The 18,548-nt window shown below is 41.8% G+C and overlaps 1 protein-coding gene across 1 annotated transcript in view; it reads right to left on the bottom strand.

The window, feature by feature from the left end:
- Positions 1-5,388: 5,388 nt before the first annotated feature.
- The window catches only part of ACAD9 (acyl-CoA dehydrogenase family member 9), a 74,931-nt gene continuing 61,771 nt past the window's right edge, over positions 5,389-18,548 (bottom strand). Inside the window, exons 11-18 of the mRNA XM_083156431.1 lie at positions 16,225-16,344; positions 13,129-13,257; positions 11,453-11,532; positions 9,720-9,846; positions 9,382-9,459; positions 9,021-9,149; positions 7,084-7,156; positions 5,389-5,951 (exon numbers count right to left, since the gene is read on the bottom strand). Of these exons, the coding sequence (XP_083012557.1) occupies positions 5,851-5,951; positions 7,084-7,156; positions 9,021-9,149; positions 9,382-9,459; positions 9,720-9,846; positions 11,453-11,532; positions 13,129-13,257; positions 16,225-16,344 (837 nt within the window). The 3' untranslated portion in view covers positions 5,389-5,850. The remainder of the gene's footprint in view (positions 5,952-7,083; positions 7,157-9,020; positions 9,150-9,381; positions 9,460-9,719; positions 9,847-11,452; positions 11,533-13,128; positions 13,258-16,224; positions 16,345-18,548) is intronic.

Below are 18,548 nucleotides of genomic sequence, written 5' to 3'. Positions count from 1 at the left end.
GGGATACAGCCCCCACATTACCAATACGCTTGAGTCTACAATACAAGTAGACATATAATTCTGGTACGGGTCAAACTCTTCAAGACTTTTAAAACTTGGTGCATCGTTATATGTTAAATAGTATTACACTATTTTTTTCTTTGTTTTCTGTTTTGGGGTCCACTCATATCTCAAACGAAAACTGAGAGAATTCATCTGAGACTAAGCGCACTGGGACAATTCAGAAACTCTTTTTTGGTATTGTATGTCCTGTTTGGTTGAAGTGGTCCTTCAATCCCCTGTCTTGTACCTAAGCTGCATGTCCTAGCGCACGACATATTGGTACAAAATCTTTGTTTTTGTCTTAATCAATACAAGACTTTTTTTTTTAAATTCTGTTGGCAAATCAAATGGCAGCCTACCAACCTACAGGGGTTATCACCCTGTGTGCAACAATGAAATACAGAAAAAAAATTGGAACGTCGGCGCTATACTGTGGGTTAAACGTGATGTTCTAAGGAATAGTCTCACATATGTTAGTCCTTCGTACTACACTATATATGTTTTTATTTCATTTGCTTTTCATGTCCGTGGGGGAGTTTTGAAGATTTGGAAAAATTTGAAGCAAAGCTGGAAGATAGAACTGCGAAGAACTAACCTATGTGAGACTATTCCTTAGAACATCACGTTTAACCCACAGTATAGCGCCGACCTTCCAAGCTTAGTCAAAGTTAGATGCCTAAAGATAGTTGACAGCATCTAGATCTAAGGTAATGAAAGTTAGACGCAAGCGATAGGACGACAAGAGCGTCATCGACAGTCACAATGTCGACATGAGTCTCACAAAGCATGGTCTATAACAGTCTACACACTGTCAATCAAATAAGTTCTCATACAGGGTAATAGACCCCAGCATTGCCTGTAACACTAGACTCAGACAAAGACTTACCATCAGGGGACATATTCCAGAAGAACTAAAAGATTAGCTTTTAGTGAAATCACAAAATAATTGTGTCACAACATGGACCGTGAGATGTTCCATCAACTAAGCGCGTTTTCATTTAGAAAGGTGAAGTGAATTTACTCAGTGTTTTGCTCAACAGGATCAATGGACAATTATATGTAGTTTCATTTCCAGCTCATTACATGACTAGTCAAGGTCCAAGTGGCTGATGAGAAACAGGACAATCACTGTGGCATTTGGCCAGTATGAAGGATTAGTGCTTTTTCAGTTACTATAGCTGTCCATTGGTTCACTGGAGCACATTCTATATTCCCGCTACATTGTAACAGATGTGGTATATAGATGTATAGTTCTCTCTGTGACTTCATTTGGGTTCGGTCATCTCAGTATATTGTTCTAAAAATCACAGATGTGCTAAATATAGCAGCGCAGTTTGGCTGTACTGCAGAGAATAAATTACACTGATGTGATTCACTCACAGAATCAATTCTATGCTGGTAAACAGACTAAAAGATCCCCGGAGAGAAAGACAGGAGGCAGCCTGGGAAAATGTCTGTACGACAGGACATTCACCTGCCACAGGCCCCGCAGTCCTCCACTGACAAGCTGGGAACACTGATTCCTAAAGAAAGCTGAACTTATGAACTAAACGTGTTCATATCAGAGGAAATGAGGATAACATAAAATACAGCAATATTTCCATACAGTTCATTCATCTTTTAATGTATTAAAGTTAATTAACATTTTATTAATACCATTAAGCATTTTTTTTTTTTTGGAAGACTAATGTGGGGCACACACCAGGATGATATGGCCCAAAACGAGTCAATTTAGATACAATCTCGACCGATTGCATGTAACTTGGCCGTGTTTTGGGCCATTTCAGTGTCCTTTTGATGCAATCCCGATCCGATGCGCGACCCCGCGGGTCGGTCGGTCTTTTAGGAGATCCTACCTGCTGCAGGTAAGATCTCAGAACCGACCATTGCAGTGGGAGGGGGTCCTGATCGGATCACGATCACATCAGCTGCATTTTCGCGGCGTGTCGGCAGCGCCGTCAGCTCATGAGCGGGTCGTACGTTCCTGTGACGACCCGCTCACGAGCACCACCGTCTTGGTGTGTACCAGGCATAACTCTAAAGTGATCTATAGCGACACATCGCGAGTGCAGCAAGGGGATGCAGTGCATTTTAAACTGTGTCCATGTCGACTGTGTTGACATTCAGGTAAAAAACTGTGAAAAACCCCATGTCGACCTAGACATTGTCGAACTAATGACCTTTCGACCTAGAACCATGTTGACTTTTTCCCATGTCGACCTAATGACTATCGACCATCATGCTGTAGACCAAATGATCCCAACCCACCTGGAGGAACCCATGCAAGTACGGGGAGAAAATACAAACTCCGCAGAGTTAGGGCTATGGTGGGAATCGAACCCATGACTTTAGCGATGTGAGGCAGTAATGCTAACCATTACACCATCCGTACTGCCCACTTGCATTACTTTTCTAAGCACCTGACTGAACTATGAACCGGATTCACACCTGATCCCTGGGCTGTGAGTATTCAGAGCCCAGTGATCAGGTTCACGTCGCCCCACACGAGTGAAATCTAGTGAAAGGAAGAGGAGGAAATTCACTGGACCATCAAATTAATTTCCCCCCATCCCCACCGTGTGCAGCACCAGGTAAGATGAGGCTTACTCGGCCCCTCAGTGGTGGGTCTCACCTTTGATAAAGCTACCTAGAGTAGCAAAATACGCCAATGAGCTGTTTGGACACCCACTTATATACACAGAACCCCAGATTACAGTCCGAACCAACCCCTTGGGATTGTCACCAACTGGAAACCTTCTCAAGTCTTTGGAATCAGTTACCCACTCACCCCTGGATACTCACGCATAATTTGAAAAAAGGCACAATTTCAACCTCATTTACAGTCTCTTTCCATAAAAACATTTCCGGCGGATCTCCGGTTATTCATACCACCTTTGGGCAGAGCACAAGGACTTAAGTGGACGCTACACTTACCTATCACAGGGTGGTAACTATTCTTCCATTCATATTCCCATACTAAGGGGTATTCATAGAAACGGACTCTCAGGGACATTGACTATTTTGTGGGTGCTTCATTTTATTTATTCTTATTCTATATTGTTTTATTCAATGTATTTTATTCTATTAAATCATCATGTAGAAGATCATCCAATCTATTTATTCATTTTTTATGACTCAATCTATGAACGGCTTAACCCTGTTGTCTATCCATATATATATGTTCGGGTGTAACTACCCCATTTCTTAGCGGCTGCAGGAGACTCCAATCATTTATAGCGCCCCCAGTTCAGTCCCATTTTAGGGCCAGTCCTATCTTTCCTTTTTTGGCCAACATAAGAGTGACTATAACAGGTTACCATTAGCTCTTCTACAGCTCAGTCAATAGGCAGTCTGATATACGACCCTTAATTCCTCTATAAGTTTAGAATCAACCTTAATCACAAACAGGAGCGTACAAATTAACTTTATTGACAACATGAACACACTGGATTAAACACTTAAATCATCAAATAATAAGCAGACATATTCCCCGTACAAGGAACATTAAATTTGATGAATAGCGGGCAGTTACAGTTGCCGATTTCTGCTTGGAACTCCATAGGCTGCAAGCAGAAAGTCAGCAAGATACATATCACGTAGACGCCAGAAGTAGCTCTACCAGCTGCCCCTGTCTTACTGAATCTGTCCTAAAGAGATTACTAAACAAACCTTCCCACCAGAGCTCTGATGCATAATCCCTTGGAGCAGTGGTTTACTGCTTTCTGTTCCTCTAACACCAGTGTAGTGACAAAGCTCATCTTCCAGTTTGTGTAAAGCGGAGTACACACTATACTATTTTCATAAACGTTACCCACAATATACTGTATGTAACGATATCATTGTGCAGGTCATTCAGTGTGTATCCACTATATCAGTGGTTCCCAACCCTGGTCCTCAAGTACCCCCACACAGTGCATGTTTTGCAGGTCTCCACACAGAATCACAAGTGCTATAATTAGCTCCACCTGTGGATCTTTTCAAATGTGCCTGAATAATGAGTGCACCTGCCGGGTGACCTGAAAATGTGCACCCTTGAGGACCAGGGTTGGGAACCACTGCACTATATCATTAATGATGCACACTTACATGAATTGTTAAAGATAGCCCCTATCATCTGAACATGCAGTCAAATCAAATCTGACAATATAAATCAATGACCGCATGTTCGGCGTGGCTCCAGGTGACGTCACTAAATATATTGTTCAGTGTTTTACCTGCAAGTTATTTTTTTCACGGCACTGCTGATTTCATTAACTATATGGATAGTGCAGCATATAGTGTGTGCAGGATATAAGCCTCAAATATCCAATCACTAGCATGCTTCCAAACAGAAAATACTGTATAGGTGCCCTAACCCCCAGTCAGTGCTGTCCTAAAGATCAATACTAGCAGGAAGAGATCACATTTTAAGCAAAATTTGTCATTGGTGAAGGATTATGATAAGAATCTTGGGACAGAGGGAGTACCGGCTTATCGGGGGTCTGTAAGCTTTCCTCCATCTCTTTGGTAACACTAAAAGAGCTGGGGTAGACCAAAGGGGGATCCCTACATAGATCAAATGGCCATCAATCACAGCAGGATACGGTCATTGGGTCTACAGTAACTAGGTCGACAATATGCAAAAACAGATATAGGATATGACCCTTCCTTGGCGCAATGCTGCTGGGTCGACAACACTAGGTTGACAGGCAGTAAGGTCGACATGGGTAAAGGTCAACATGGTTCAAGGTCAACAGGTCATTAGGTCAACACAAGCATTAGGTCTACATGGGCAAGGTCGACAGGGCATGGTGGGAGAATAAAATAAATAGTGTGCCAATTGTAGCGATGCACCATGCCCGAAGCATAGCGAGTGAATGCGGTACACTTGAAACTGTGTCAATGTCAACCGTGTCGACATTTGGGTAAAAAAACATGGCCCACTCTGGTCTATCCAATTAGTCCCAATGCTGACACTTATCGAGGACTGTGTTTTGCCTGCCTCAGGCATCCCAAATCCCTGATAAGTATACCGTATATACTCAAGTATAAGTCGACCCGAATATAAGCCGATACACCTAATTTTACAACAAAAAACTGGGAAAACTTATTGACTCAAGTGGGACCCTCACTCGAGTATAAGCCGAAGGGGGCTTTTTCAGCATAAAAAATGTTCTGAAATAGTAGGCTTATACTCGAGTATATATGGTAATTTTGTTCCTCAACTGTTGTGGGAAAACACATAGGTCTGCGACTTTTTGCAAACCTATGAGGAAACATTTTTAGTCCAGAAACAACCGGGTAAAATTTGATAGGGAGAAAATAAAAAAAATAAAAATTGGAGGTTTTTGATTATTTTACATTACCATTGATTTTCATGGCTAATTAGATACCCCCATAGCCTTCTCTAAGAAGAGAGAACTCTAGTTGTCCAGTACTTCTGGCACAGCATGTACTACCAATTGCGGATTGTATATGCTACACACTCTACAATACCACAGTGCTGGCAAGAGGTGACTGTGTTGAACGACTCTTTTTAGACTCATTTCTTTTGATAATGACTTTATTTATACAGTAGTGTAAGTACAATCTCAAGCTCTGGCTTTAAACACACAGGATTTTATAAAACAACGTTTGCTCATTAGTTATAACTATGGTATCAGAACTGTAAAAAAACGTAATGTGGCTCAATAACCGATCGTACAAAATATATTACTGTATTACATTCTAGCCACAAACCAGGCTGAAATTGTTAGCACATCAGAATAAAGCTATGCAGTCCTCTTGCAGCAATTCACCAGGTACAGTACTGTCCTTTTGGCTCAGTGTTTAGAAAGTCCTGTCCAGGGGGTGGGAACATGTGTAGGCGCGGTTCTCTAGGACGTGTTTTGCTATTTTTCGAATACTGTCATCCTGATTTTCTGGACAATCTAAGCAAAAAAAAAAAAAAAGTTAGATTTTGGAGAGCGCTTGGGTTATCAGCCCAACAGTTATGTCACGGATTGGACTGGCCATATATGGCCATTCATTGGCTGTCGGTTTGGTGATGCTGATTTGGCCATACACAATATACTAGGATAAATGCCAAGTCAGTCATTGGATAAAAGAGTTTTTGCTATTATACTGTACATAATACTGGAACATGTAATTCAAAAATAGTGTCAATATGATATCATTATGATGGATTTGAGCATGAGGACCATCAATTCGTGTACCGCGTCCACTCTCCATGCTTTGTACCAGGTGCCTCGCTGCGCTCAGTTCCCTTTACCATCCATTCTCTTAGTCCCTGTGGATGAGAAAGTGATCCGACTGCAGCGAGGAACCTGGTATGAAGCATGGCGAGCGGACGCGGTACACTAATTGGGGGTCCATGTGATCAAATCTACAAACTGACCCCCCCAAAAAATGAAAAACTCGTGTTGATATTTTCCATGTCGTCCTTTTTCCCCCCCATGACAAACTTGTGCTTGTCGATCTTTCAGGGTCAACCTTGATCCTATAACGCACCCCCCCATCATACACAATAGAAATTTACCCTCTATACATACAAGATGTATGCCCTGCAACAGAAGGAAAAAAATGCAGCCAGTGCCAATGATTAACATATAAAAGTAGGTAGGAAGGAGGCACTACTACACTTCTCTTCCATATGGGTCTCTCACACAATGAAATAGGTACTATGCTGGCTAGACGTTCGGCAACTGGGTACAAATAGGATGTACAAGCTTTGTTTCATACAGAGATGTGTCCGCACTACTGAGAAGACAGAACACCTTGCCACTTTCACTATGAATTTCTAAATCTCTGGTTTCCACTTTGCCTTTGATTTCCAAGCTCACATCATGTCTCTGTCGTGTGTTCCTGCTCTCACTTACAGGACATCAGGCATCCAACAGCACTGAACTGCTGCTGGGACCATACAGTTATGCTAATTGGGTAGCCAGGGTTTTTATATATTGAAGGAAACAGGTTATTCTATGGACTATTTTGACATGGCTAAAACAGAAACCAGTCTGTTTCATCTCTCATTGCGTAACATTGTCGTCCGATTTCTCTTACGTTTTCCCAGCTGGCCCATCATGAAGGTGTTACTGAAGAACGCCTGGGTGCAGAAAAGGTTTGCAATCAGCACCTAGAACAGTGAGAATAACAGATTAGCCTGCATGTTACTGTATATAGGGAATTAATAATTGTTCTATCACCCATATTATCCTGTACCTTTTGCTCCCTGCGATACACACAAGAGGAGTCCCTTTCTGATACAACTCACAGTATCCAGGAGTGTATTATACAAGCAAGAGTTGCACTGACTGGTTGTTTTAGGTTAACAGTTGTAGTAGAAAGAGAAACATATAACAAAGTGGAACATTGTTCATTTTAAATACAACCGGCAGAAGTTATTTTGCATTGAGAACAGTGTTCTGGTGCTTACGGAAAGTCTACACCTCATACAGTCAGTATAGTGGCTTAATATCTATTCACTTGGAGAGAGAGAGAAAACACTAGCCAATCCACTCCTAATTTACATGTTACAGGCTGCATTTGAAAAATGAAGAGCTGATTGGTTGGTGCTTTATCTCTCGCAATGTCATCTCTTACCAAAACGTAATACCCGCTTTAGTCAAAAAGATATATTTTCGTATCTATAATAAGATTATGTTTATGTATGAAAACCAAAAGTGCAACTAATCTAAAAATATATAATTTTCTTCTTTGCCTTGTGCAGTGGTTTATACACTGACACAGGGAGCCGCGATAATCAACAGGGGGTAGGGCAAATTCTGTTCAAAATTTATAAATGAGGAACTAGGGGCACCATTCTAATGCACGGGGCAATAGGGTGTATGGGAGAGGGCACCCACTTCCTGCCTTGTTTGTGGGATAAGTGTCCCTCCTCATCTTCCCTGTGATATATGGGAAGATGGTACAAGTGCACTAGAGAGCAGAAGGTGGTTGGGCAAACAAGAACAGTACAAAGAGGGGATGAATGCAAATAAGGCGGTTATGACTGGTGGTGCTGGGAGGCTGGTGGAAATATACTCTAGGATTCGGATTATCTAGCCACTTCTGTTTGATTCTCTGCAGATGAACCACCGTATGATAGTACTTCATCCAATATTATCACAATTATTCAATTAATTAGCTGCCTATTTGCATTATATATAACCTTTAAGGAAAGTAATAATGTATGCCTGAAAAACACGTGGGGATCACGGTCTAAAATCTCCTGGCTTTGACAATAAAAGTGGATATGTTGCCCATAAAAATCAATCAGCTGCTACCAATCATTTTATAGAGTGTATTTCGGAATAAAAGCCAGATCCATCTGCAGCAAATTGCCTATTATTCCCAACTGCTTCACAGTCTTGCAATCACTGAAACCTGGCTCTACTCCTCTGACACCACTTTCACTGCTGTCCTCTCCTATAGGAGCCTCTCATCCCCTCCATTAGACCTGATAACCATCAAGGTGGCAGAGTGGGCATCCTCTTACCCCCCCCAACTTCACGATTCGCGTCATCCCTCATTTCTTACTGAGCCCTCCTCTTGCATTCAACCTATGTTATGCACAACATAACATTGCTAGCTCCTAACTGTTGTGCTAAGAGAGGGGGATCCCACAGTAACGTTTTTAGGAAGTAATTCTAGCATAAGGACAAAAACAAGAGTTATTTGATTGCAGAATAAACTGGAGACCATTGCATCATAACTGGTAAATACACATTAATTAATAGCTTGGTTTTTACATTAGACCAGTGGGTCTTAAACTTTTTGGCCCACTCCCTCTTAGTTGCATTAATGCCCTCCCCAGTGTCTTCAACACAAAAATCTAAAGCAGACAAAAGATTTTCACTCGTGACCATTGGCTTTTCTAGATTTAGGTGTATATACAGTATACATTGTTTAGATCCTTAACAACTCAGATACAGTGGCATAGCTATTGCCTACAACAACCCTGATCAAGAAACCCACAACTGACATAACATTGTGCTTACTTCATCATCATGGTTGGGAAGACCAATGCTGATAGAGCGACTGGCTCTGGAGATCACAGCGGTCATGGCGTATAAATTAATAACAATATCCGCCACCCTCTTTAGTGCAAGCTGCTCATCCACAATGGTCTGTAAAGAGAAAAAATAATCATCATCAAGAACACCTTGATCTCTCCCGTTTAATTCTATTTCTCCAATATAAAGGTGTGATGCTGAATTGTCCAGTACGTCAGCCGCATACAAAGAACTAAAAGACATTGCAAAGTAAAATACACTACAGAAATGATATCACTCAATCATTTTCTGTATGTGCTAATGAGAGCACATGGGATGGGAAGGACACCAGAACTGCTTTACTTACCTTTCCAAACCTGTACAGCAGACTTTCCACGGCATTGCCAAAGTTATACGTACTAACTTCCAGCTTCTTTGCGCTGTCCTATGAAGATAAAAATGGTTCAGACCCAAAAGACTTCACACTGCATCACCAACAGACTATATCATCCAGAAGCATTCTTAATAAAATCGCAGAAAACCAGAAACAAGCCAATGACATATACACCACTGAGAGCATTGTAATTGTGATTAAATACTAATTCACAATACTTGATTTGTGCAATTGTATCCTAATACGGGACAGATCAATTCCAAATATACCAAGTAATAATGTAATGAACAATAAAAAAGTGTCCTACTTACTTCCAGACTCGGATGAACAACTCCATCACGTCCCGTTAATCCTAAATTGATTTTTGTTCCAACACTGGTTCTTAAACGCCTTCCGATAAAATCCATCGCCACAGAAAAACTTCCGCTCTTCAGTCGCCTGGTAAAAGTTACAAATCATTACACTGATATGGAAGCTATATGCAGAATGCTGGAAAACAAGCACCTCTGTCTGCTAATGTGCTGGCAGCGATTTCTCTATTCTACATGCAGTGTCTAAAAGGGAGGGGAAAACAGGGAGGATGGACCCATCAAGCAGCAAATATAAACCTGTTCGTATCTAGTGTACAACTCAGGAACATATACTGAGCCTCTGGGCTGGATAAACCTACACCACTGCATCTTGCATCAATGCGTAGGTATACATTCCTACCATATATACATGTTTTTATGTACATACCCCTTATACATGGAGCAGGTGAGACTATGCAGAGTACAGCATGGATGCATCACCAGATACAATGTTCATGAACAGTTCTCTCTGTAGGACTGGTGCAATGACACGCACATCGAATGCTTGGACTCTGCGGCACTAGCTGCTCGGTTCTGATTGGTCCCATCCGCTGACAGTACAGAAATCATTAGTGGCGCACATCTGTCTGCATTACTTATATTGACATTTCCACTCAGACTAGTGCAGGAAAGGATATTCCTACTTTGGGCCCAATTCAGACTTGTTCGCAAATAAAAAAATCTTCCTCAAATGGACAAAACCATGCTGCACTGCAGGTGGGGAAGATGTAACACGTGCAAATAATAAATTGGGTTGTAAGAATAAAGCAGACAGTATTTACCCTGCACACTAACAAAATAACTCACCCAAATCTATCGCTCACTGCACATTGTACATCAGCCCCACCTGCAGTGCAGCACAGTTCTGTCCATTGATTAAGATTTTGCATTTGCAATCAACTCTGAATCAGGCCCTTTATAGGACCCTTACACAGTGTACATAAAGGGGGTTATTCTGGTTGATTTGCTCATATGCGAATTCGCCCTTGCAAGTCAACCTAACCCCGCCCTGCGAATGGTGGTACACCTTGCTCCACCCATCGCAGCGTGTGTTCGCACGCAGGGCCTGAGAATGGATGTTTATGTTAAACACCCACATCATTCATTGGTGGCCAACCATCGAATGATGTGGAACGTGCCCGCATATATAAGAGACTCTCAGGTCACTTAGATTTGCATGCACCTTCAGGAGGAAGTGGGCGGGCAGCTGACATCCGGTGATGTCAGCTGCCCACCCATGTGACTGCTCAATTACCATGGGAACGCCCATGAAACGCTGGGCGTTCCCATGGTCGCGACTATCTGCCGCCGCCCTAAGCTCTACGCCCGCAGCCTTGGGTGTGCGCACCCGGCGAACAGTCTGTTCGCCGTGGCCACATGCACCTGGCGTATGCACATGCGCAGAGGTCCAAAGGGTAATGCAATATTAGCAAATAACAGTGTAGCTTCTGAGCTGGACGCTTGTTCAGACGTGAAGGACTCAAAATACATTCACACACATATTGCTGCACATTTCCTACATATGTTCAGGTTAACAAATGCGTCAACACCTAAATAAGACCCATTGGAGTTTTGTTAAACATTGCGCCAAAAACAGAACAGTCGCTATAAAAGATGCTGGCATTATTAGAGGACATTTTGCACACCTGTCACAGCAACGTCGGCACTCAAAGGGTTAAAAGGCAGTGACTTACTTTATCTTGTCGGTCATGGTTTTTCCAGCGTGCTGCATCCCTGTAAGAGCAATATACATCCGCAGGATTTCATTTGTTCCCTAGAACCAAACATTCTGTTACAATTCTCACGGGCTTTGCTAAACCACAAATACATTTAATATAATACACTATATCCCTAAACAAAAATCTTAACAGTTGCGACAAAACCTTTTGGGTTGCTAGCCAGGAGTTGAACCCAATCTTACAAAGTACAAATAGCTGCATTAAAAACCACAATTAAACTTGAAAGGAGTATGAGCACTAATGGGATTGGTTGTTTTAGCAGACTTTGCAGAAATATGATCCAAGACCAGGACGGCTGACGTACAGTGTTTCTGTAATCTTCCAGAGGACGTGAATGCTGCAAAACTCCCTTTAGAGGACTGAGTCACAGAAGCCATCAAGCAGAATGACTCAGGGTAAAATCTCTCTATCAATATCTTGTGATGCTAAATACAAAGACTTTGACAGCGCATATTCCAAAGGTTTCCAAACGCAGTCCTCATGGCACCCTGACGTTCCAGGTTCTAAAGCCATCTATGGCTCAGAACAGAATTTTTAAATCAAATTGACTAGGGTACTAATTAAGGGCCTTGTTCAGAGATTGCTGGAAGTTCAAAGTAACATGAATGCAGCACTGAAATTCTGTGAATCCTCAGTAGAAGAGACACTTGTCCTGCATGTAGCTGCGATCCTAGTCAGACGTTACAAGAGGGAATTAACATTGCGACCGTTGATGTTCCCCACAGATAAGCAACGGATTACGCCTCAGCTTGCACTTCTGGTCAACAGAAGTGAGAGCTTCAAGTCCAGGAAATCTGCGAGTTGACACACAGACCATTGGCTCTCCTCTCTTTAAAACCCCAGCAACAGGCCCCAATTTCTAGGAACTTAGGGGGTCATTCTGGTTCACTCCTTCTTAGATGGACAAAACCATGTGCACTGCAGGTGTGGCAGATGTAACATGTGCAGAGAGAGTTACCTTTGGGTGAGTTATATTATTTCTGTGCAGGGAAAATACTGACTGCTTTATTTTTACACTGCAATAAAGATCTCACTTTGAAGTAAATCCCCACCCAAATCCAACTCTCTCAAGTAACATCTGCCCCGCCTGCAGTGCATATGGTTTTGTCCATCTAAGAAGGAATTTGCCAGAAGGAGTGAACCAAAATAACCCCTTAGTCCTCCCTCCACCCACCCATTCAATGGCAGAGTTTGTAAATCAAGCAGTGGAAGATGGTAACTATTGGTGACAATACAAGGCCCATTCTACATATGCCCAAAAGTGACTTTTTTCATGCCTCTCCTCTACTGCGCTCAACTCAGAATGAGTCATGAAGTCACCTGTGGCTAAGCATGGATATACTTTAAAGATGAACCATTAGGGTGGCATTGAGGAAGGTTTTGAGAACCACTGGCACATTCCATTTATTATGTTATTATACAATTCTATTCAAAGTCTCCAATTAAAACGTGACACAGCGGTATAAAGGCCACAATATATATGAAAACAAACCCCAATTATAAACCGTGTCACCTACATGAAACACAAAATGCCTAGAGCCTTGTGTTGTTATTTAGTCACACAACTCTAACATTCCTTTCTTTAATAGAACATGTTTTATGATGCTAAATAAACCTGAAAAAACATTTACCTCAAATATAAGAAGAATTCGACTGTCCCGAAGATAGCGTTCATATGGGTAGTCCTTCATATATCCCAAACCGCCGAGGATTTGCAGAGCCTCGCTGACACACTGCCATGCCCCCTCTGAGCTGAACACCTGCAGCAAATACAACAAACACTAATAACACAACCATGCACCACCTCCAGGATTCAGTTTACAAATTAGTCATGGTAAAGATGAAACTGCAGACTGGGGCAAATCCTATAGGCCATACACATGCGGTGATTAAAGCTTCATTTCTGAGCAATCTGACTAGCCGCTTAGAAATATAGCACATTTTGTTGTGTATGGGCCCCGGCGATGAACGGTTCCGCTCATCGCTATCACCTGACTAAAATTATACTGCATGCCGTATAAATCTGGTCTTTGCCAGTGTTCTCTAACCAGAGACAGATCGCTCAGCACACATCACTGGTGCATCGCTGTGTGCTGAGTGATCTGTGCTTGACTAGATTGCCCAGCACAAAGGCTCACGCGCCCCGTGTGTATGGGGCACTACATCAACAGCCAAATACAATTCTTTATTTTCTGTGACTGTCTCCAAAACACCATTACCAGAACTAAGGCTACAGGAAGATTATTTACACCCTCCTCCATAAAATGCCACTTTTTGAAATGTTTTCTTGGCGAAATCCTAACATATGAACTGGTGCTGGAGTTAATCCATTACCCTAGATTTGTATAATCTAATTCAATAGTGCTTTAACCGATACTTCACAATTTGTAGTGATAACACACTTTTTAGAATTTTTTTGTTTATGGATTGTGTTCGTTTGCTTGCGGGAGCGGTCCGGTCATTTACTTTTTGCCAGCAAGAGGCAGAAGACAGATTTCTAGCATTCTGTGTGTAAACAGAAAGATGTCACTTCTGTGAGATTATCGAACACAAACCACATTTTAGAAAAAAAAAACAAATAACTTGACAGATAAAGGTTTAGTTGAAGCTTTAAAGACAAGTGACGATTTATATAGATATCAAATCTGGTTTTAAAAATTATTCTGTCAACATTTCAGAACTGAAAACGATTACAAATAAGTATTTGTGTTCTAAGCCACAGAGCTTTTCCTGACACTAATAATCCAGTTTACAGATTGCTGAATTGCCTTAACACAGTATGCCATAATTTCCTCATGAATCAGATGATCTATACATAAGGGGATTGCAAACAGATCTGCAGGAGTGTTCTCTACTTTGCCTGAGGATTCTTCGGCCACCCATGCCCACTAATTGGACGTCCCGCAGAAGGGTTCCCAGCCCGACACTTGGATTATGTACCTTCCACTTCCGTGGGAACATGTATGTGCACTAAAAACTTTAAATACAAGAGAGGTCACATATAATGAAAACAGTTTAAATGCCCTCTTGCTGCCACTATTAACCCTTCCAGTGCCAATGGAATTTGGCAAGCAAACATATTTATTCATCATAATGACCCGTAATGTTTGCCTTATATTTGAAATATAATCTTTTTTATTTGAATTCATATAACAAATGTGAGCGACGCTGGCATTTTTAGAGGATATTTTGCTCATCTCTCAGATGTTGGCACTCAAAGGGTTAATAGAAACATGCTAAGGAGTACTGTAGAAGAACAATGAAAAGATGTATCAATAAAAGGGGGCCATATTATAGGGGTTTCTATACATCCAATAGCATAACATAGAAACAGAGAGGACAGAAATCAATTCTTATTTGCAAATGTGTTATGAGCTCCAAAAGAAGTCGTTCGTACAACAGAATTTAAAGCTCCTGTCCTGTTTTCAATTCAGTGTAGTCCAACCAAGGCAGACAGGGAAAAGAAGGATCACTAAACGGTGCCCTACATGCCAGCCTTTTTATTTGCTAAACCACAATACAATTTGTAGACTTGGCACTCCAATAGGAGCAGTAATTCCAAAATCTTGCCCTATAAATAGCAGATGACATATTTAGTATTTCTCCACAACTATAACTTTCCAACGTTGGAACGAATGCCCGGCAGCCCAGATTGTGTGTACGCACTGGAGCGACTTTAATGAAGGAGGGATGATCATGTTCTGTCCTTCATTAGCATACCGCAGGACGCTAGTGATATCACTTGGCTTGATGTGCAGCATATTAAGCCAAGCATCTGTTGCTAGCGACTGCGGGAGTGCGCAATCCCCTGTACACACTGAGCGATGTAGGAGAAGTCATAACAAAACTCCATGTTGTGGCTCCCACCTCCCTTGTAGGGCAATACAGGGCAAGGAGCAGGAGCCAGAATCCTCTAGCTGTGCCAAATTACACCACCTCTACATAGATGGGGACGGACGGTTCTTTGTAGATAAATACTGTCTAGGTGGAGTTCTCTTAATTCTCCATGATATACTCTGAGTAGGCACATTTGGAATTAACCACTGTATCTGTTGCCAAAAAAATAAATAAAAACAGATTATACTTTCTTTAGTTCCTGAAGTTTGTACTAGATTACCAACAGACTGGGTGGTGTTGATCACATAAACATATTATCAGGGCTATTTTTCAGCAGGCTCCAGCAGGAACTGAGGCCCTTATTCTAGTTCACTCTTTTTGACAAAATATTTCTTAGATGGACAAAACCATGTGCACTGCAGGTGAGGCAGGTGTAAAACCCCACCCAAATCTAATTGTCTCTGCACAAGTAACACCACCCTCACCTGCAGTGCACATGTTTTGTCCATCTAAGAAATATTTTGTCAGTAAGAGTGAACTAGAATAAGGGCCTCAGTTCCTGCTGGAGCCTGCTGAAAAATAGCCCTGCATATTATATATATATATATATTTCTGGCAATCTCAAAAGTCAGACACTTCCACTACACATAACAACAACGTTATTTATACATCACTTTTCTCCCAATAGGACTCAAAGTTCTTTACATTTGCCTTTAGAGCACACAACACAAAACAAAACAAGCTTCACAGTGGCTATTAGTGAAATGCTTGTGAGAACAGGAAAGTCTTGAGTCTATTTTTGGAGGATTCTACTGTGGGAGCCACTCGCACTGTGCAGGAAAGAGACTTCCAGAGACGGAGCCACTTAAACAATATAATGATGAACCTACTTTGACCATTGCCGCTTCAACAGAGCAATCTGGAAACCCTGGCCTGTCCATCATGCCAGCAGTCAGGTAAGCCATGCTCTCCATCACATAGGCCTTCTCCGCCATGAGAGCAAATTTCTCCTAGAGAAAAAGATAAGAAATGCCTGGTGAGAACCTGCAGGCTACCATGCTGCTGTATTAGTGCTACAGCATTCAATATGATCACACCTATGATATACATGTCACGTAAGATGCTATGAAATGACCCATCCTGTATATAGATAGATAGATAGATAGATAGATAGATAGATAGATAGATAGATAGATGAGACCCCAATCCGCACTCTATTCAAATGGAGCAGAACCTCTGAGGATCCTGTTAGGCGGAATCCAACAAAAATAATGAAAGAAAGAAAGGTTCAGAGGGCGCTACGAAGTAGTTAATGGAAAAACAACTCTAGTAAAAAGTATTTAATAACAAATTGTCTATACGACTTTCAATAAAATCAAAAAGGTACAGTAATAAGGAATCCTTTCAGGATATTGACAGTGGTGATCATGAAGTTGGTGTAGGCTTCCCAACGCATCTCGTCAATAGCATGACTTCATCAGGGGCAGAAATAAATCAGTTTGATTGAGAGATTTACACCACTTTGCTGTCAGAGGTGTAGATCATCAAAACAGATGATCAAAAAATATAAGATGGTCCAATGAGAACAATCCTTTTATATGAAGGAAACCACCAATGCTGGTTTCTCAAAGGCTCACAAATTAGCTCAGGAAATTATGTGACCAAAATCTCTGTCAATTATATAGACTCAGAGGAGAGTGTGTGCACTGCTGGATTCCAAAAACTGGAGTCTCCAGTATGTGTGTGTGTGTGTGTATATACACACACACACACACACATATATACAGTATATATATATATATATATATATATATATATATATGATAGTGAAGAGACAACAGCGGCACTCTGGGGATTTTTTGAAAAAATATATTTTCAGCAAAATAAGCTTCCAACGTTTCGGGGTATGTGACACCCCTTTGTCAAGGTTATACGATTCACCAGTAAGCCACCTATAGACTTGGTGGTTGGTATAATCGTTATTTACCGTCTGGAGCTTATTGCGTTTGAACGCAATTAATTCATCCCTGAATGTGTCGATCTGGGAACCCAATTTTTCACACCAATTTTCACTTTTATCGGTGCGCAATGTCGGGAAATTGTTTTTCTCAAAGTGTGTAATTTCTTCCCTGATCTTGGTGAGTTCGCTACCCACTTCTTCGATTACGAGGAGGATTAGGTCTAACGAACATTTGTTGAGTTAACGATTATACCAACCACCAAGTCTATAGGTGGCTTACTGGTGAATCTAGGGGCAGGAGGGGCTTTCGTAATACCCGTCCTAACCGCAATAGACCTGGACGCAATTTTGATTCGGGTTCCTCACACTCTGATTCTGATAGTGGCACTCAAAACTCTGGTGCTGGTTTTTTAGGACAAACAGGCATACCTCCAACAGGCCGCGGTCGAGGCAGAGGCACCGGCTCCGCCCGAGGAGGGGTGGATACAAGGCCAAAAGGCAGGAGGGCACAAACTTAATTTTTAATTTGTCTGAACATGTCTTAACACCCGGAGAGACCTCATTGCTCTCATTAGGGTTATCATTTGTCCCGTCCGCCAGACACAATAGCTTAAATTTTGAAGTTGACCACTATAAGTTTGGTCGTAAAATGCGGCTCAGGGAATTTTTCTCAGACAAAACGGTCAGTAATGATCCCATTGATCCCTCTACTGCCAAGTCCCTACTGAAACCCAGCCTCTTTGATCCTCCCTCGACCAACGCCAGTATACGCACATACCAGAGAATGGTACATCATGATGTCAACACGGTCAAACGTGATAAATATTTCAGTAACCTCACGGCGGCCCAAAGACAAGCCATTAACACACTGAGGGCTGATACCAATTTGATCATAGTCTCTGCGGACAAGGGCGGGTCTATTGTCTTGCAGAACAAGACTGATTACGAGCTAGAAATTTGCAGACAATTAACAGATCATGTTACATATGAATGTAGTCCAACGAATCCCATTCCCCGCATTAAGAGACGTGTTGATGTTACCATTTTGCGTGCACTTCAGAACCAGTGGATTACTGAGGGGCTTTCCAAATATCTAACGGTGGATTACCCCATTTGTCCCACTATATATACCTTACCAAAGGTGCACAAGACCCTCGAAAATCCCCCCGGACGTCCCATCATTTCGGGGCGGGGGTCTTTGCTGCAACCTTTGGCTGTGTTTATTGACAGCTTTTTACAAAAGCTGATGCCACT

The sequence above is a fragment of the Crinia signifera genome, chromosome 8, assembly GCF_055691185.1.
Source record: "Crinia signifera chromosome 8, ASM5569118v1, whole genome shotgun sequence".
NCBI classification, from domain to species: domain Eukaryota; kingdom Metazoa; phylum Chordata; class Amphibia; order Anura; family Myobatrachidae; genus Crinia; species Crinia signifera.
This window is presented reverse-complemented; position numbering and strand designations above follow the sequence as displayed.